Source organism: Coptis chinensis, chromosome 5, assembly GCF_015680905.1.
Source record: "Coptis chinensis isolate HL-2020 chromosome 5, ASM1568090v1, whole genome shotgun sequence".
Classification (NCBI taxonomy): Eukaryota; Viridiplantae; Streptophyta; class Magnoliopsida; order Ranunculales; family Ranunculaceae; genus Coptis; species Coptis chinensis.
This window is the reverse complement of record NC_141460.1, coordinates 67,466,009-67,481,907: the sequence shown is the minus strand read 5'-3', so window position 1 is coordinate 67,481,907 and position 15,899 is coordinate 67,466,009. Positions and strand designations below refer to the sequence as shown.

The 15,899-nt window shown below is 38.7% G+C and overlaps 1 protein-coding gene across 1 annotated transcript; it reads left to right on the top strand.

Moving 5' to 3' along the window:
* The first annotated feature begins 12,870 nt into the window (after positions 1–12,870).
* TBL6 (TRICHOME BIREFRINGENCE-LIKE 6) lies at positions 12,871–15,391 on the top strand. The gene is made up of 5 exons (XM_086560472.1): positions 12,871–13,532; positions 13,725–13,917; positions 13,999–14,189; positions 14,677–14,835; positions 14,922–15,391. Exons 1-5 carry the CDS (start codon positions 12,958–12,960, stop codon positions 15,247–15,249), a joined length of 1,446 nt encoding a protein of 481 aa, XP_086416598.1. The 5' UTR covers positions 12,871–12,957; the 3' UTR covers positions 15,250–15,391.
* Positions 15,392–15,899: the final 508 nt, after the last annotated feature.

Genomic DNA, 15,899 nt, shown 5'->3' with positions numbered 1-15,899 from the left:
ACAAAACTAAAAGAGTTGGCCTGACCAAAGCGATGTGGTTAGGCCCATAACACTTAAACTAAAATCGGGCCCAACCACAACAAAAATTAGAAGCGGCCCAAATAACTTAAATAGAAACCGCCCACATAAAACCAAAGGGTTAGGCCCAAAGCCCAAGCCCAAATCGGTGAGCGGTTCACCTTCTTCCTCAGCGGTTCTCAACCACCCAAAAATCCGGCCACCACAATTCCAATCGCCCACCTAATTAACCTAATCGGTTTTAATCCTTGCAAAACCCCTACAACTTTACTAAAAGCTAAAACCCCAACTCCTAATCCACCATCTTCTCCAAACTAGATCGAAATCTATGGCGCCATTAATGGCTTCCCCAAGCTTCAACAGCCCACATCCACCTTCCAACATACCCACATACATGACCACCCACCAAAACAAACAAAAGCGGTTCCAAGCGATTTTTAAACAAGCGAAAACCCTTAAGTCGGTAATGGCGATGCGCCATTAACGCCTCCAACCAAGCTTTGGCGGCCCTACTTTCGACCGCCCTACACCCACTCAAACACACCCCTCTTCAACCAACCTTTGGGGTGTAATCAACACTGACCGAACCTCAAGCCCTCATTTGCCGACGCCATTGGCGTCTCCTCCAAGTTCAACAGCCCCCAATCATCAAACCAACCATCCACATCCAATACAAGATACCCAACACTTCAACAATAGGAGTTTACAACCCAAACAAGGAGTTAAATTATACCAAGCGATTTACGTGGTCGACGCATTATTATCGTCAATCGAAGCTTAAATGAGCTTGAAAGCCCGACATCAACCAACGAATTTCAACTAACAAAGAAAAACGATCTTCAAACCATACAACAAACAACAATGCCGGTCCACTCATAGAGGTTTCTTGGCGAGTTATCGATCCGCCATTAAAACCTCGAGTTGAAGCGGTTTACCCGATTAACAAAGTTACGACGGTTTAATAACAAAATTCGAAATTTAACAAAGTTTAATAAAACAGATGTACACGGAAAACGATAAATCCGGTGAGATAGCAAAATAGCTACTCACCTGTATGAACAGCTCCTACGAATTTCTCCGAGTCCGAGCCGTCGCGCTCCACCCTCCAGAAATCCAGCTTTCATCTCTGCCTCCATTTTCATTATTTTATTATTTTTATGAACCCTATTTTCTAGAAAAAGTGTTTATATACTTGGGTCCGAAACCCAAGCCCAACACCGACTCGGGCCCAAAACCAGGCCCACGTATCCCGAGTCCAATCCGACGAATTTTGAAAATAAATAAATAAATAATTAATTAATAATTAAATATGTATTTTAAAAATACAGGCGTTACAGTTGAAGTCGCAAAGGTACCTCTGTAAACCACGTACATACGGACATGCCAGAATCATGCATCCTCTCTATTAGCTATAACATACTTGATATATTTTCTAGTTGTTTCTCTGTGTTGCAAGATACCCCTCCACACCCATGAGCAGTCACTTGGCACTTTCATTGTCCAGAAGAATTTGTCCTTTATCAGTTGTTTCCATGTCCACTCCACCCAAATTGATTGGTCCTTTGCAGTGATTCTATAAATCATTCCATAATAAGAAGCAGAGTTCTATGTTCTTGGGTCAACAATTCCTAACCCACCTTGTTCTTTAGAGTACCTCAAAACATCATGACTCGCATGGTGCATTTTGCTTTTCATGTCCTGTCCCGCCCATAAGAACCTATTACAGATCTTAGCTACCTTATCGAGGACTTGTTTAAGGAGGACAAAAGACCTCACCCAATACACTTGGAAAGAAGTAAGAACAGATTTGATAAGTTCTAGTCTTCCTGCCTTTGGCAAACATCTATTTTTCCAGTCTTCTATTCTACCAGTCATTCTTTCAATCAGCGGAAGACATTCTTGAACCCCTAATCTAGAAGAGGTAAGAGGGAGCCCCAAATATGTAACTGGAGGGACAGCAATGCCACATCCATGACTGCAACCAGCTCATTGCTCTTTCTATAACTCATACTACCAGAGAGTATTGTCTTACACTTATTTCTTCTTAGAGCATTCCCAATGCAAGCAACTTTTTTTCACCTCCATGTAGGACTATTTCTCCTCTTTGCTACCTTTGTGGTGAAAAACAAGAAAATGTTGCCCAATGCAAAGGTGACTTTAAACCTCGGACGAAATGTTTGCTTGCGAGATGTAAAAAGGTCGGACGGAATGAAACATCATGCAAAGAAAAAAAAAAAAAAAAAAAAAAAAAAAACATGCGAGGCCGGAATGAAAACATTCCGTCAAATCACAACTTCGATGAAAATCTCAGTAGCAAGTGCTACCCTCGTTGTGACTTAGTTACAAATCACCAATTTGTCACCCTTGCATTGGGCAAGGGTTTTTTGGTATTCAAAGGTGAAAACTCTCAATTTTCCCTCATAGTTACTTGCATTGAAAATGCTCTTAAGGTTCAAAATGCTTCTTAGCTGCTGCTTTGCAAATTAAAATGGAACTTGCCTTATAATTTTGGTGCTTACACCAACTGTTGATGGATCTCACTTTCACTTTCACTCTCACCCGAAGTAGAAGTTGTGCTTTCCTTTTGCAATCATATGTAGTTACCAAATACAAACTCTAAGAATTTGGGACAGTTGACATATAATGAGGTTTGATGAAAAAAAAAAAAAGGTACATGGTATTGGCCCATTGTGAATTATAAGTTGCCAGACCATCAAGTGAATTGCCTTGTTTGAATTGGTTTGTTGACTTTGTTCCTATTCCATAGTCAGGTCTATATCAGAGAATTTATAACTTTTTAGGCAAGTGATTTTTGTCACCTATTAAGGTCTGTACTGCTAGGCCTCTTAGTCTCTGCGGACTTTAGAGCATCTTTAGGAGAGAAACCAAGAAAACACCAAATTTTTTAACCAAACCAAATACCAAACCAAAAAAACACTAGCCAACTTCAGGAGCTATATCAAATAGTTGACATCAAATGACGTGGGTTTGGATAAACTGTGCCGTATAGCCCATGCAATTTTCTCAAAACCGCGTCATTGGAGCCCATCTTAGAAGCCCAAGCCCACGCAGTTTTCCAGAAACCGTGTGGTGTTTGAAACACAGCGTGCTATGTCTTTATAAACATGACCAAAACCGCGTGGTTCATTCATTTTTAACTTTGCTCTCAATTCATAAACCCTATCTTTAGTAAAAAAAAAAACACAAAACCTACCTAAACTCTTGAAATTTTATATAGATCCTTTTCAACTTTTCGACGATGATGACGATGAGTATTAGCAGTACACAGAGGACATTGGTGATGATGTAGAGGTAGAAGAACCCGAGGAAGTACAAGACGGTGGGGGAGAAGAAGCTGAGGATATCGCGCCCTGACTGATAGACATCCCTATGTACTTGAGTATCAATTGAACAACTTCGATTGGCAATTTAATCCTGATGAAACACTTTATATGCAAATTGTGTCTTCTACATGTGATACAAAACACGTGTCGAGTGTAGTGGCTAATTCTCAAGTAATTAATTAGTTTTGATTAAATATTTTGAATATTATGCATTAATTAGTTGAGTTGGACCAATTAATTATTTATCTTATATGCATTATTTTTTTTTAAATATCAGCAAGTTATTGACTACCGAGTTAGATTGGCTTTACTTGGTGTTAGAGAGTGGTGAAAGGTTCTTAAGAGTTTGGATGAGTTTGTACATATTAGAGATAGTATTTTGTGTACACCTTTGGGTCTTTTGGTTGATGTAGATTATGAGAAGGCTAATTGGGTAGTGGTCATAGCTTTAGTAGAAAGATGGTGGAATACAACTCATACATTTCATTTTCCTTGTGTAGAGTTGGGGTTCACACCACTAGACTTCACAATGATTTATGGGTTGAGTATCGGTATATGCCAACCGATACATTTTAATACAAATTATGAGAACATTGGTAGTATGCTTATGATTTTTCCTCACTTGGATGCGGATGCTTATGATTCTTCTGGTATTAAGTTATCTCACATTAAGACTGCATACATGGAACCTCTCTTGGATCCTAATACACGAGCGGAGTTAGCTTTGACTATTCTACCTGGTAGTGAGGGTATTGATGTGTATGTTAGGGCTTTTTTGATGTTTTTTATTGGGCATGTTTTGTTTCCAAATGGTCATTCTACGGTACGACTTGGATATTATGCTTATGTTTCTGATTTGCATAATATGAGAGATTATGACCTTGGTAGCTCAGTATATGCCACATTGATAGCGGCATTAGACAAATCTTCACAGACATTTGGAAGTAAAAGTCCACAGATTGTAGGATTCACAGGATTTTTAGAGATTTGGTTTTATGAGTACTTCTGTTGTCTTTGTCCTTACATGGACATGATTGCTGATACTCGCCCTAGATTTGGAAGTTGGTCAGGGCCTCACTTGACTAGTAACAGGGGGCATATTAGAAATAATGTCTGTATGGCTCATGCTCAGATTGATATTAGATCATTGTCATCTATTAAGTGGAGACCTTAGCGATTGTCTACTGCCTTTGACGATCCAGTTGTGCAGCATGCTTGTGTTTTGTCACGTCACAGAGTTGTTTTTGCCACATGTGACTGTAAGGTTTGGTACTATGGCGACAGATGTTGGAGATAGTTGATGGGATGAGGACTGTCGTGTATCATTATAGCCAAGAAATAGAGGAGGCATAATCTCAAACATATCAGTAATCCCAATGTGCGTATGACGAGACTCGAAAAGCATATGAGGATATTCAGCAGGTGTACATGCAACAACATCAGGGATATGAGGAACTTCAGGCTGAGGTAGTTAACCTTCGTGCAGACAGAGAAGATTTTGGTTCTCAGGTTAGGAACTTAAAGGAGCAGCTTCAAGAACATCCAAATAGAAAGAGGAGAGTCATCGATCGAGTGGTAAGGGGAGTAAGAAGAGAGCTATATAAATTTTATGTAATATGAGATGTTTTGGATCATTTTTATCATTTTGGATAATTTTTATTGTATAATTCATTCTTATTAGATACATAATCATAAGTTTTGGATCATTTTTATTATAGATACAATTGCATAGTTCCTAATTTCTATCATTTTTATTCATATCACGCACGCGGTTTTGGATAAACCGTGCCATAAAAGCCTAAGCCCATACAATTTTCACAAAACCGCATCATAGAAGCCCAAGCCCATACGGTTTTTGCAAAACTGCACATAGAAGTCCACTGTCTAGCCCAAGCCCATGCGGTGTTTGAAAAACCGTGATTTTTTTCCAAAACCGCGAGAGAGATTTGATACAGCACCAAAGTAAACACCAAATTTTGGCCGATTTGGTGTTTGGTTTGGTGTTTGTTTTTGGTGTTTTCATCAACATGTGTCTCTCCTGAAGATGAAAAAACACCAAATTATTGAAAATTTAGTGTTTGATGCTAGGATAGTATCTCACCCAAAGATGCTCTTAGGTTAATCTAATTGAGTCTTATACTCATAATAGGTTATTAGGCTATATATGTTTGAGTGTGTCAGCGAGAGGCGACCTCTTATTTGAGTCCGTTTGCCTTTTGCTATCCTCTAGTTTTCTTTCTTCTTGCAGAACACTTGCAAAATGTATTTTGGTTGGTTACAAAGAGCATGTTTCCCTAGCTTTAAGAGATCTCAATGTTGGAGGTATCCCTCACATGAGGAGAAAAGGAGTTTAGCTTGCTTGGAGAAGCCTGAGCGCCCAGACGCTCTTAGTAGTATTACTCAAGGCGCGCCCATGCCTTGGACAAACTCCAGTGTTTTTAGGGCGCACGCGCTCGACTTTGACCTTGCCCAAGGCGCGCCCGCGCCTATTTTAGTCAAGATTTCTATTTTTGCAAAACCGTGAGTTTGCAATATAAGGTTTGGGTTTTTGGCAAAACCTAACACATCCTGAGACATGAAAATACATAGCACACAGAGAGGAAACCTAATCTTGAAAGCAATCAAGATTGAAAGATAATCTTTACAAAGAAACAACCTTGTAAAGAGAGAGGAGTGATCTAGTAAGGTGAGAGACTGAAGGGAGTGATTGTAATCTTCCTTCCCACTTTATAAAAGGATTAGCTCTTGTGGAAGTATGCACCATTGGCCGAACCACGGTATATCTTTGTGTTGTGGTATGCTTTTACTGCTTTACATTATTATATGTTGTTAATAGTTGTTTAGCGAGTTGGGCATGTTAGTTTGGTTGTATGGAATATTTAGATTATTGTATGGAATTGTTATTGTTCAAATACAAGTTATCTGTGTAGTGGGGAATCGATTGGTATCGGTGTTAAACCCCAACAAGTGGTATCAGAGCCTTGGTTAGATTAGCCTAGGGTGTAGTCCAAATCTTGGTCGGAAGGTGTTTGACAAAACTCCTGAGAGAAGATTTAAGTTTAAATAACTTGTAGAGTTGGACAATTCCGTAAACACTTGCATGACGAGTCTCAATAGGAAGAACTACACCATTTGGAAAGCCAAGATGGAAGACTTGCTTTATTGCAAGGACTTGGCACAACCCATTGAGAATAGAGGAGAAAGACCAGAATCGGTTGCTGCGACTGAGTAGAGCAAGTTTGACAGAAAAGCAATTGGGTACATTCGATAGTGGATTGACGACAGTGTCTTTCACCATGTATCCCAAGAGACTACAACTTTTGGCTTGTGGAAGAAACTCGAAGACCTCTATGAGAGGAAGTTGGCCGGAAACAAAGTGCTGCTCGTTAAGAAGTTTGCCAACACGAAGTACCAAGAAGGTTCTTCAATGTCTGAGCATCTTAACGAAGTACAGAATATCATCAATCAGATGCATTTGATGAATATTAATTTGGGAGACGAAGTTAAGGCTTTGTTTCTATTAGGCTCTCTACCCGAAAGTTGGGAGACGTTAGCAGTCTCTCTACACGAAGTAGCCAAGGATGGAATCGTTTTCATGGAGATGGCTACCGCGTCTTTGTTGAATGAGGAGACTAGAAGGAGTTCAAAAAGCAGCTCCTCTCACTCAGAGATCCTTGTCACAAAGAAACGGGGGAGAGGTAGAAGCAGAAAATCATCTCGTTCTAGAAGTGATGACAGAAGTAAATCTAGGGGTGAAGCTAGAACTCCTAAAGCAGAGAGGCAATGTTACTATTGTGCCACCAAGGGTCACTTCAGGTATGAGTGCAGAACACTGAAGAGGGATGAGAAGAATAATTGTGTACATGAAGACATGGTGCAGAGGAACGGAAACACAGGCAGACATACTACCGCACTAGTCGACGATCTAGTAGGAATTATGTCAGATTGTGGTGTGTGTTGTCTTAGTACCTCGGGCAGGAACAGAGTGGATGATAGATACAGGAGTATCCTATCATGTCACACTGCACAGAGAATTCTTCACTACCTACAACTGTGGTGAATATGGTGAAGTGAAGATGGGTAACAGTGGGGAGTCTCGAAGATTATAGGCATTGGTGATGTTCATGTAGAAACCAATGTCAGCTACACCTTGACACTCAAGGATGTAAGACATGTCCCTGACATTCGGCTAAGCCTAATTTCAGCTGGAAAGTTAGATGACGATGACTTTGTAAACTTGTTTGGTAACGGGGTATGGAAACTGAGCAGAGGTTCTATTGTAGAAGCCAAAGGGAAGAAAACTTGCTCTCTTTAGAAAACACAAGCTAGTTTATGTAAAACAGAAGTGAATGCGGCAAAGAAGAAGTTTCCTCCGAACTGTGGCACAAGAGACTGTGTCATATGGGCGAAAAAGGGATGAAAGTTCTTACTAAGCAAAAGGCCTTGCCAGACATCAAAGGTACACATTTAAATAGATGTACCCACTGTTTGGTAGAAAAGCAACACAGGGTGCCTTTCCAAAGATTCATGTCTCACATAAAGGACAATGTTCTTGAACTAGTACACACAAACTTATGTGGTCCAATAAAAGTGAAGTTCCATGGGGGAGTTTTATACTTCGTGACCTTCATTGATGATGTGTCAAGAAAGGTATGGGCATATAGTCTGAAGACCAAGGATGAAATACTTGGCATGTTTGAGAAATTCCATAGCATGGTGGAAAGAGAGACATGGAAGTTGTTAAAGTGTATTCGCTCAGATAATGGGGGTGAGTACATTAAGCCATTTGAAGAGTATTGCCATAGTCATGAGATTTGTCATGAGCATACTGTTCCCAAGACACCGCAACATAATGGAATAGCAGAGAGAATGAACCGTACCATTGTAGAGAGGATGAGATGCATGCTATCTCACTTTAAGCTACCTAGAAGCTACTAGGTAGAAGCAATGTGTACAGCCGTGCATGTGATCAATCTATCACTGTCAAAGCCTCTGAATAGTGATTATCCAAAGAGATTATAGTCAAGCAGAGATGTTGATTATGGATACTTGAGGGTATTTGGGTGCAGAGCATTTGTGCGTATTCGAAGGATGAAAGATCCAAGCTTGGTGACAAAGCCAAGCAGTGTATTTTTCTGGGTTATGGAGATGAAAAGTTTGGTTACAAACTCTATGATCTGATTAACAAGAATGCAATCCGAAGTCAAGATGTTGTGTTCTTGGAAGACCAAATCATAACAGACTTTGAGAAGGGTGAGAAGCTACAAGCTTTCACTAATGTTCTTGTTGATTTAAAACCAGAAGTTCCTATTATGGAACGTGCAGAAGGCATTGAGAATGTAGAGAACCATCAGTTTGAAGCTCATGATGAGAATCCTGTTGCTCATGATGGGATAGAACCTATTGATATAGAAGATGCAGATGAAATGAATGAACCACCACCTGAGTAAGCAAAAGTGCATCCTCTTGAGGCACCGACAGATGGGGCAAAGAGGTCTAATAGAGAGAGACAATCTTCAACCAGGTATCCACCACATACGTATGTTTTACTATCTGATGGTGGAGAACATATGTACTATCAAGAGGCACTTGAAGGTACAGACAAAGAGAAGTAGTTGAAGGCCATGCATGATGAGATGGATTTTTTGCATAAGAATCACACTTATGAGTTAATTAAGAAACCGACAGGAAGAAAAGTTCTCATGAATAAGTGGATTTACAAAGTCAAGCATGAGGAGAACAATCCACACCCAAGGCACAAAGCTCGCCTTGTTGTGAAGGGATTTGGTCAAAGGAAAGGTATTGACTTTGATGAGATTTTCTCTCATGTAGTGAAGATGACTTCTATCCGGGTGGTATTGGGTATGACCGCAAGTATGAACCTAGAGGTTGAGCAGCTAGATATTAAGATAGTTTTTCTTCATGGAGACCTTGAAGAAGATGTCTACATGGACCAGCCAGAGGGGTTTGAGGTTTTGGGCAAGAAGCACCTAGTATACAAGCTGATAAAGAGCTTGTATGGGTTGAAGCAAGCACCGAGACAGTGGTACATAAAGTTTGATTCCTTTATGGCGAAGCAAGGATACAAGAAGTCTGCTTCCGATCATTGTGTGTTTGTCCAAAAATTTCCATACGGAGATTTCATAGTGCTCTTGTTGTATGTGGATGATATGTTAATAGTTGGCCCAAACATCAACAAGATATCCAAGCTGAAGAAAGACTTTAGTAAGTCCTTTGAGATGAAGGATTTGGGTCAAGCAAAGCAGATACTTGGGATGCGGATCACTTGTGACAGAAAGAGTGAAAAGTTGTGGCTTTCTCAAGAAAGCTACATTGAGAAGGTGTTGAAAAGATTCAACATGGATCAAGCGAAGCCAGTCAGTTGTCCGCTTGGTGGTTAGTTCCGCATGACCAAAGAGATGTGTCCAAAGGGTGAGCATGAGCAGAGTCAGATGGAAAAGATTCCTTATGCATCCGCAGTGGACAGCTTGATGTATGCAATGGTGTGTACAAGACCGGATATTGCTTTCGCCATTGGTGTTGTGAGCCAATTTCATTCGAATCCGGGGAAGGAGCATTGGAAAGGTGTTAAGTGGATATTGAGATATCTCAAGGGCACTTCCAAATCGTGTTTGTGTTTTGGTGGAAGTAAGCCCTTACTTGATGAAGTCCATCTCCGATTATCTGGTTACTTTTGCAGGGGAAGCAGTTTCTTGGCAATCTAAGTTGCTAAAGTGTGTTGCCCTCTCTACTACAGAAGCCGAGTATATTGCAATCACTGAGTGTTGCAAATAGATGTTATGGATGAAGAGGTTCTGCAATGAATTGGGGCTAAAGCAGAAACAGTTTGTAGTTCTATGTGACAGTCAGAGCGCCATCCATTTGAGCAAGAATTTGAGTTTTTATTCTAGATCCAAGCATATACATGTGCATTATCATTGGATTAGAGAAGTACTCGAAAACAAGCATTTGTGTATCGAGAAGATCCATACCGACAAGAACGGGTTTGATATGATGACCAAAGTCTTATCGAAAGGTAAGTTTGATATTTGTTGTGATACCGCTGGAATGGTAGCAGACTCCTCCTATTGATTTGGAAATTGCATGGAGGTATTCCCCTCATTGTTCGAAAGGGGGAGATTGTTGGAGTTATCCCTCACATGAGGAGAAAAGGAGTTCAACTTGCTTGGAGAAGCCTGAGCGTGCACGCGCTCCTATTAGTCTTGCTCAAGGTGCACCCCGCGCCCATGCCTTGGACGAACTCCAGTGTTTTTAGGGCGTACGCGCTTCGACTTTGGCCATGCCCAAAGCGTGCCTGCGCCCATGTCTATTTTCGTTAGGATTTCTATTTTTGCGAAACCGCGAGTTTGCAATATAAGGCTTGAGTTTTTGGCAAAACCTAACACATGCTGAGACACGAAAATACACAGCACACAGAGAGAAAACCCAATTTTGAAAGTAATCAAGATTGAGAGATAACATTTACAAAAAAAATAACCCTGTAAAGAGAGAGGAGTGATCTAGTAAGGTGAGAGACTGAAATGAGTAATTGCAATCTTTCTTCCCACTTTATAAAAGAATTATCTCTTGTGGAAGTAGGCATCATTGGCCGAACCACGGTATATCTTTGTGTTGTGGTATGCTTTTACTGCTTTATATTATTATATGTTGTCAATAGCTGTTTAGCGAGTTTAGCATGTTAGTTTGGTTGTAGAAAATATTTAGATTGTTGTCTGGAGTTATTATTGTTCAAATACAAATTATCTATGTAGTAGTGAATCGATTGGTATTGGTGTTAAACCCCAACACTCAATTCATACCTTATAACAAGGAGTATCATATGGAACATACTGTAGGTGATTGGCAAACATTAGCAGATGATGTTGCTGTCTACGACAAGGGCAATGCGTAGTACGTCACGGATGCAAAATCACATAAGATATGGAAGGTTGGAGTAAATGGTGAGTTTCTATCAATCATCAAAAGCCCTTTATTCATTCACGATGAATGGTACAAAAACTTGATTACACTTAATGGCACGGTTTACCATCCCAATGGATTTTTACTAGTGATCCATACTGTCACTGGTAAATTATATAAGATTGATACAGGAAGATGTGAAGTAAGGTACAAGGTGGTTCCTTAGCCCTTGCTGATGGTATAGAGCTACTTTCTCCAAATACGATTGTAGTTGCAGGCATCTCTTCTGGGAGAATTGTTGAGAGATTTTAGATGATCGGGAAACAGCTAATGTTGTCGCCAAGTATTCGGGGCCATGCATGATGCATCAATGCTTCTGCTGCAACGGTTAAGGATGAGAAGGTGTACTTGAACCATTTGTTTGGTGTAGGACTTCGGGCGAGGGTATTATCCAAAAAAAAAAAAAAAAACTTCTGAATAGAAAATTCTGTTGCCGAAAATTTCAAGTCAGTATATCGCGAATTTGGGATGTCTACATTTGATTGGATGGTCTACATTATTGCATAGTTCCTGATTTCGACAGAATCTTTAAAATTCCGTCAAATATTTTGGTTTTTGAAAAATTTGGAGCTCAAAAGAGGGGAAAAATCACTAGTTCTTAAAATGGTCACACATTCCATTCACTGCTACATTCAACCATTGATTAGGCTATGTTTAGAAATCAATTATGTTTCTATTGGCGGAACTTCTTGAATGCTTGGCGTGTGTTACTAAACACCAGCAGATTTGATGGTGAATTTGTGATATGTGAACCGTGAAGCACTAATTCATCCAACAGTGTGCTGCTTTTTTATTGGTGTAAATCATCATACTTTAAAAGCAAAGAATTTGACCAAATAGTTTTCAGCTTGGTGGCGGAGTCAATGTTTAATTAGTTGAATTTTGAGAGTGAATTTGGTAGTAGGAGTCCGATCCCTCGTTACGCACTTACGCTTTCCTATATCCTAACATAAAATAGTAAGAAAAATAATGAACAAATATAGAAGTATTCTTGACTTGTTGTCATAATGAGTGGGGTCTAAAGTTTTCGACGCAAGAGAAAATACAAGATCACTTTGAAAGCGTTCAGTAATAAGCAACTCGGATGACTAATTTAATAGTAGTCTTGGACTTTGGGTACCAGTTTACTGTGCTCATCACTGACCCGGTCTTTTTTTACCATGTCCTCCTTAGCTAACTTGTTCACCAATCACCACTCACCACCACCACTCACCAGGCCAAAAAAGCTTCTCTAACACTTGAACTGATTTTGATTTCAACAGCCACGATATAAGTTTTCTGGAAAAATTTCGTGATGAAATGGACACACAAAAGGCTAAAAATGGTGACTTCAGCAGTTAATATATATTTCCACCTGCTGACTTGTTTTGAAAGTTGAAACGAGTGAGTGGCAGTTTGGTAACTACAAAGTACAACGACAGTGAAGTCCCCACTACTACATCACCTGGCCAGCCTCAACTTAATACTAAATTATATTATATTCATACAAAACCAACTCTTGTTGTCGTCGATTTTTATAACTCCACAACTCACATGTTGTTGTTGTTTCCTCTTTGTTCAAGTTTCATCAAAACCAACACATTGAAACTGTTTTTTTTATTACACTTGGGAAAAAATGGAGATACTACAGAGGAGTTTTTCCTTGAAACCCACTAGATTTCTTGTTTTCTCCTTTACTATATCTTCTTCTTGCATATTCCTATTTATTTTCTCCCTCTTGGTTTTCCAACATACCCCTTCATCACTTCTTCCTCATGTTTCCAACTTCCAGATCAACACTACTACTACTTCTGTTGGTTTTGGTAGGAATGTAACTGTTAGTATAGTGAAATATCCAAGTTTGAGAGATACTACCCATTTAACAAGACTTGATAACTCTACTTGGGGTACTTTGGATTTAGTTGGTAAGAAGCAGCTTTTAAGAAATATAAGTGAGGTTGAAGATGGTAGTACAAAATTTGGTAATTTTTCTAAAAGAGTTGAAGTTTTGACTAGTGAGAAGATTGAAGGGAAGAAAAGTAGTGAGTGTGATGTTTCTCATGGAAGGTGGGTTTATGATGAAAGCTATCCTTTGTATACAAACCGCTTTTGTCAGCTCATTGATGAAGGTTTTAGTTGTGAGGCCAATGGGAGACCAGATAGAGACTACATGAAATGGAGATGGCAACCATATCATTGTGATTTACCCAGGTACCACTTTATGTTTTTTCTTACTGTTCTATGTTAGAGGTCTTTATTACTTGATTGAATTTTATGAAGATGTGAAGTTTAGGTTCTGGCTTTTATTGCTAAGCTAGCTATAGATATATCCCTTTTTGTTTAGTGAAAATGTACAACTTGTGGAAATTTGAGATTTGGATGTTGGTTGGATTTACATTATAGGTTTAATGCAACCAAAATGCTCGAAATGATTAGAGGAAAAAGGCTAGTGTTTGTTGGGGATTCAATGAACAGAAACCAATGGGAATCCATGTTGTGTTTATTAAGAAGTGCTATAAAGGATCCAAAGCGAGTATATGAAACCCATGGAAGGAGGATTACTAAGGAGAAGGGGAACTACAGTTTCAAATTCCTGGTATTTATGCAAAGATTCTTTTATTTTTTTCTATGCTATTTTACCCTCTGCAGAGTTTTAATGGTGGATTTCTTTTTGCAGGATTACAAGTGTACAGTTGAATATTATGTAACTCATTTCTTAGTTCATGAGGGTAAAGCCAGAGTAAAGCAGAAACGAGTGCAAACTCTTAGAATCGACGCCATTGATAGGAGCTCCTCAAGATGGAAAGGAGCTGATATTCTTGTTTTTAACACTGCACACTGGTGGACTCATTACAAAACAAAATCTGGGTGAGTACCATACAATAATAATTTCGGGTTACAGACAACTTTGCTTTACCATTTCCCAAGTTTTATTTAGCCTTGATTTCTTATTAATTTGCAGTTCTCAATTGGAAAGATAGTTAAATTAAGTTCTAAAGTTGAAGCTTAAAATGTCATATTCTATATACATGCACAAATTACGTTCACTAAAATAAAGTTCAACAAAAGATGAGAGATTGAGATGAGATAAGTGTTTCATTCTAGTTATATCTATAATATAAGACAATTAATTTCTTTTAATTTCTTTCTTTTAAATTTATCTATTCCTGACAGGAGTGGTGCCTTTAGAGAGAGCAGATATTAACGATCTTAATAGGTCAGATAGCAATATGTCATATATGCTTCAAATTAAAGAATGATCATTGCATACTTGTTATAAGAGGCTAAGTCATCAACTACTTATATATTTAATTTTTTGCATCTACTCAGACCAATGCTCAATTCTTCACAACAGGGTTAATTACTACCAAGAAGGTGACCAAGTTCATCCATACCTCGACGCTTCAACAGCTTTCAGAAGAGCTCTGACAACTTGGGCGTCATGGGTGGATAAACATATACCTCCAGGCAAGACCAAAGTTTTCTTCCGCAGTTCAGCACCTTCACATTTCAGGTAAGACTTTAACCTTTTTGGTTCATACAAGATGTTTACTCCTCTGTTTTGTTTTAAGCTACTCAGCAACAATTTTAAATGAGCAGGGGAGGTCAGTGGAACTCAGGCGGACATTGTAAAGATGGGTTGAAGCCGCTTAATGACACTTTAAATGCATACTACCCTGAGAAGAATTTGATTGCTGAGGAGGTTATAAAGGAAATGAGTACTGCTGTAATTTTATTAAATATAACTAGATTATCTGGATATAGGATAGATGGTCACCCATCTATATATGGAAAGAAGCCAGGGAAACCCTCTCTTTATACTGTTCAGGATTGTAGCCATTGGTGCCTTCCCGGTGTTCCTGATACATGGAACGAATTGTTGTATTTTTATCTGCAGTCGGGAAGAAAAGATCAGTCCAAAATGTAAAGTAATACACCCGTCAGTCCATTCTTTTGATGTTGTAGATGTAAATAAAACGACGATCAACATGATCCTGAAATTTGAAACTGTAATTATGTTGATATTGTTTGCAACTATAATTTGACGGAAAATTTAGTTTTGAGTGCAATGTAAGGTGTTCAGAACTTGAAAAAAAAAATGACTAAAAAGAGTCTAATTTTACACGTTTTGACAATATGAGGACCAAACTTATTTTCTTGACAGTTTGGGGACCAAGTTTAACTGTTTGATTACCGTTTATAATTTTTATTAATTTTTATTTTATAAATTAATACAAATGAAAATTAATTTGTAATGCTGAAAAAAAATTAATATAAATTTTCTAATTTGCAATGTTGAAAAAAAAATACAAATTAGAAACGGTGTTAGAAAAATTTAACGGAAATTTCTACATTGCAAAAATCAAACAGTAAAGAAAAAAAAAATTTGGTCTCTATATTGTCAAAAGGTGTAAAGTTTGAGTCGTTTTTTGGAACTTGAAAAACCACAATAGAACGTTCAATCAGAGCCCAATCAATGAGCCTTACCACTTTCGTTATAGTTTCACAGATTAAAACCGAATCTGTAATCTGCCTGTTCCACTGACTGCATCCACCAGAATACTTCCTCCATCTGGA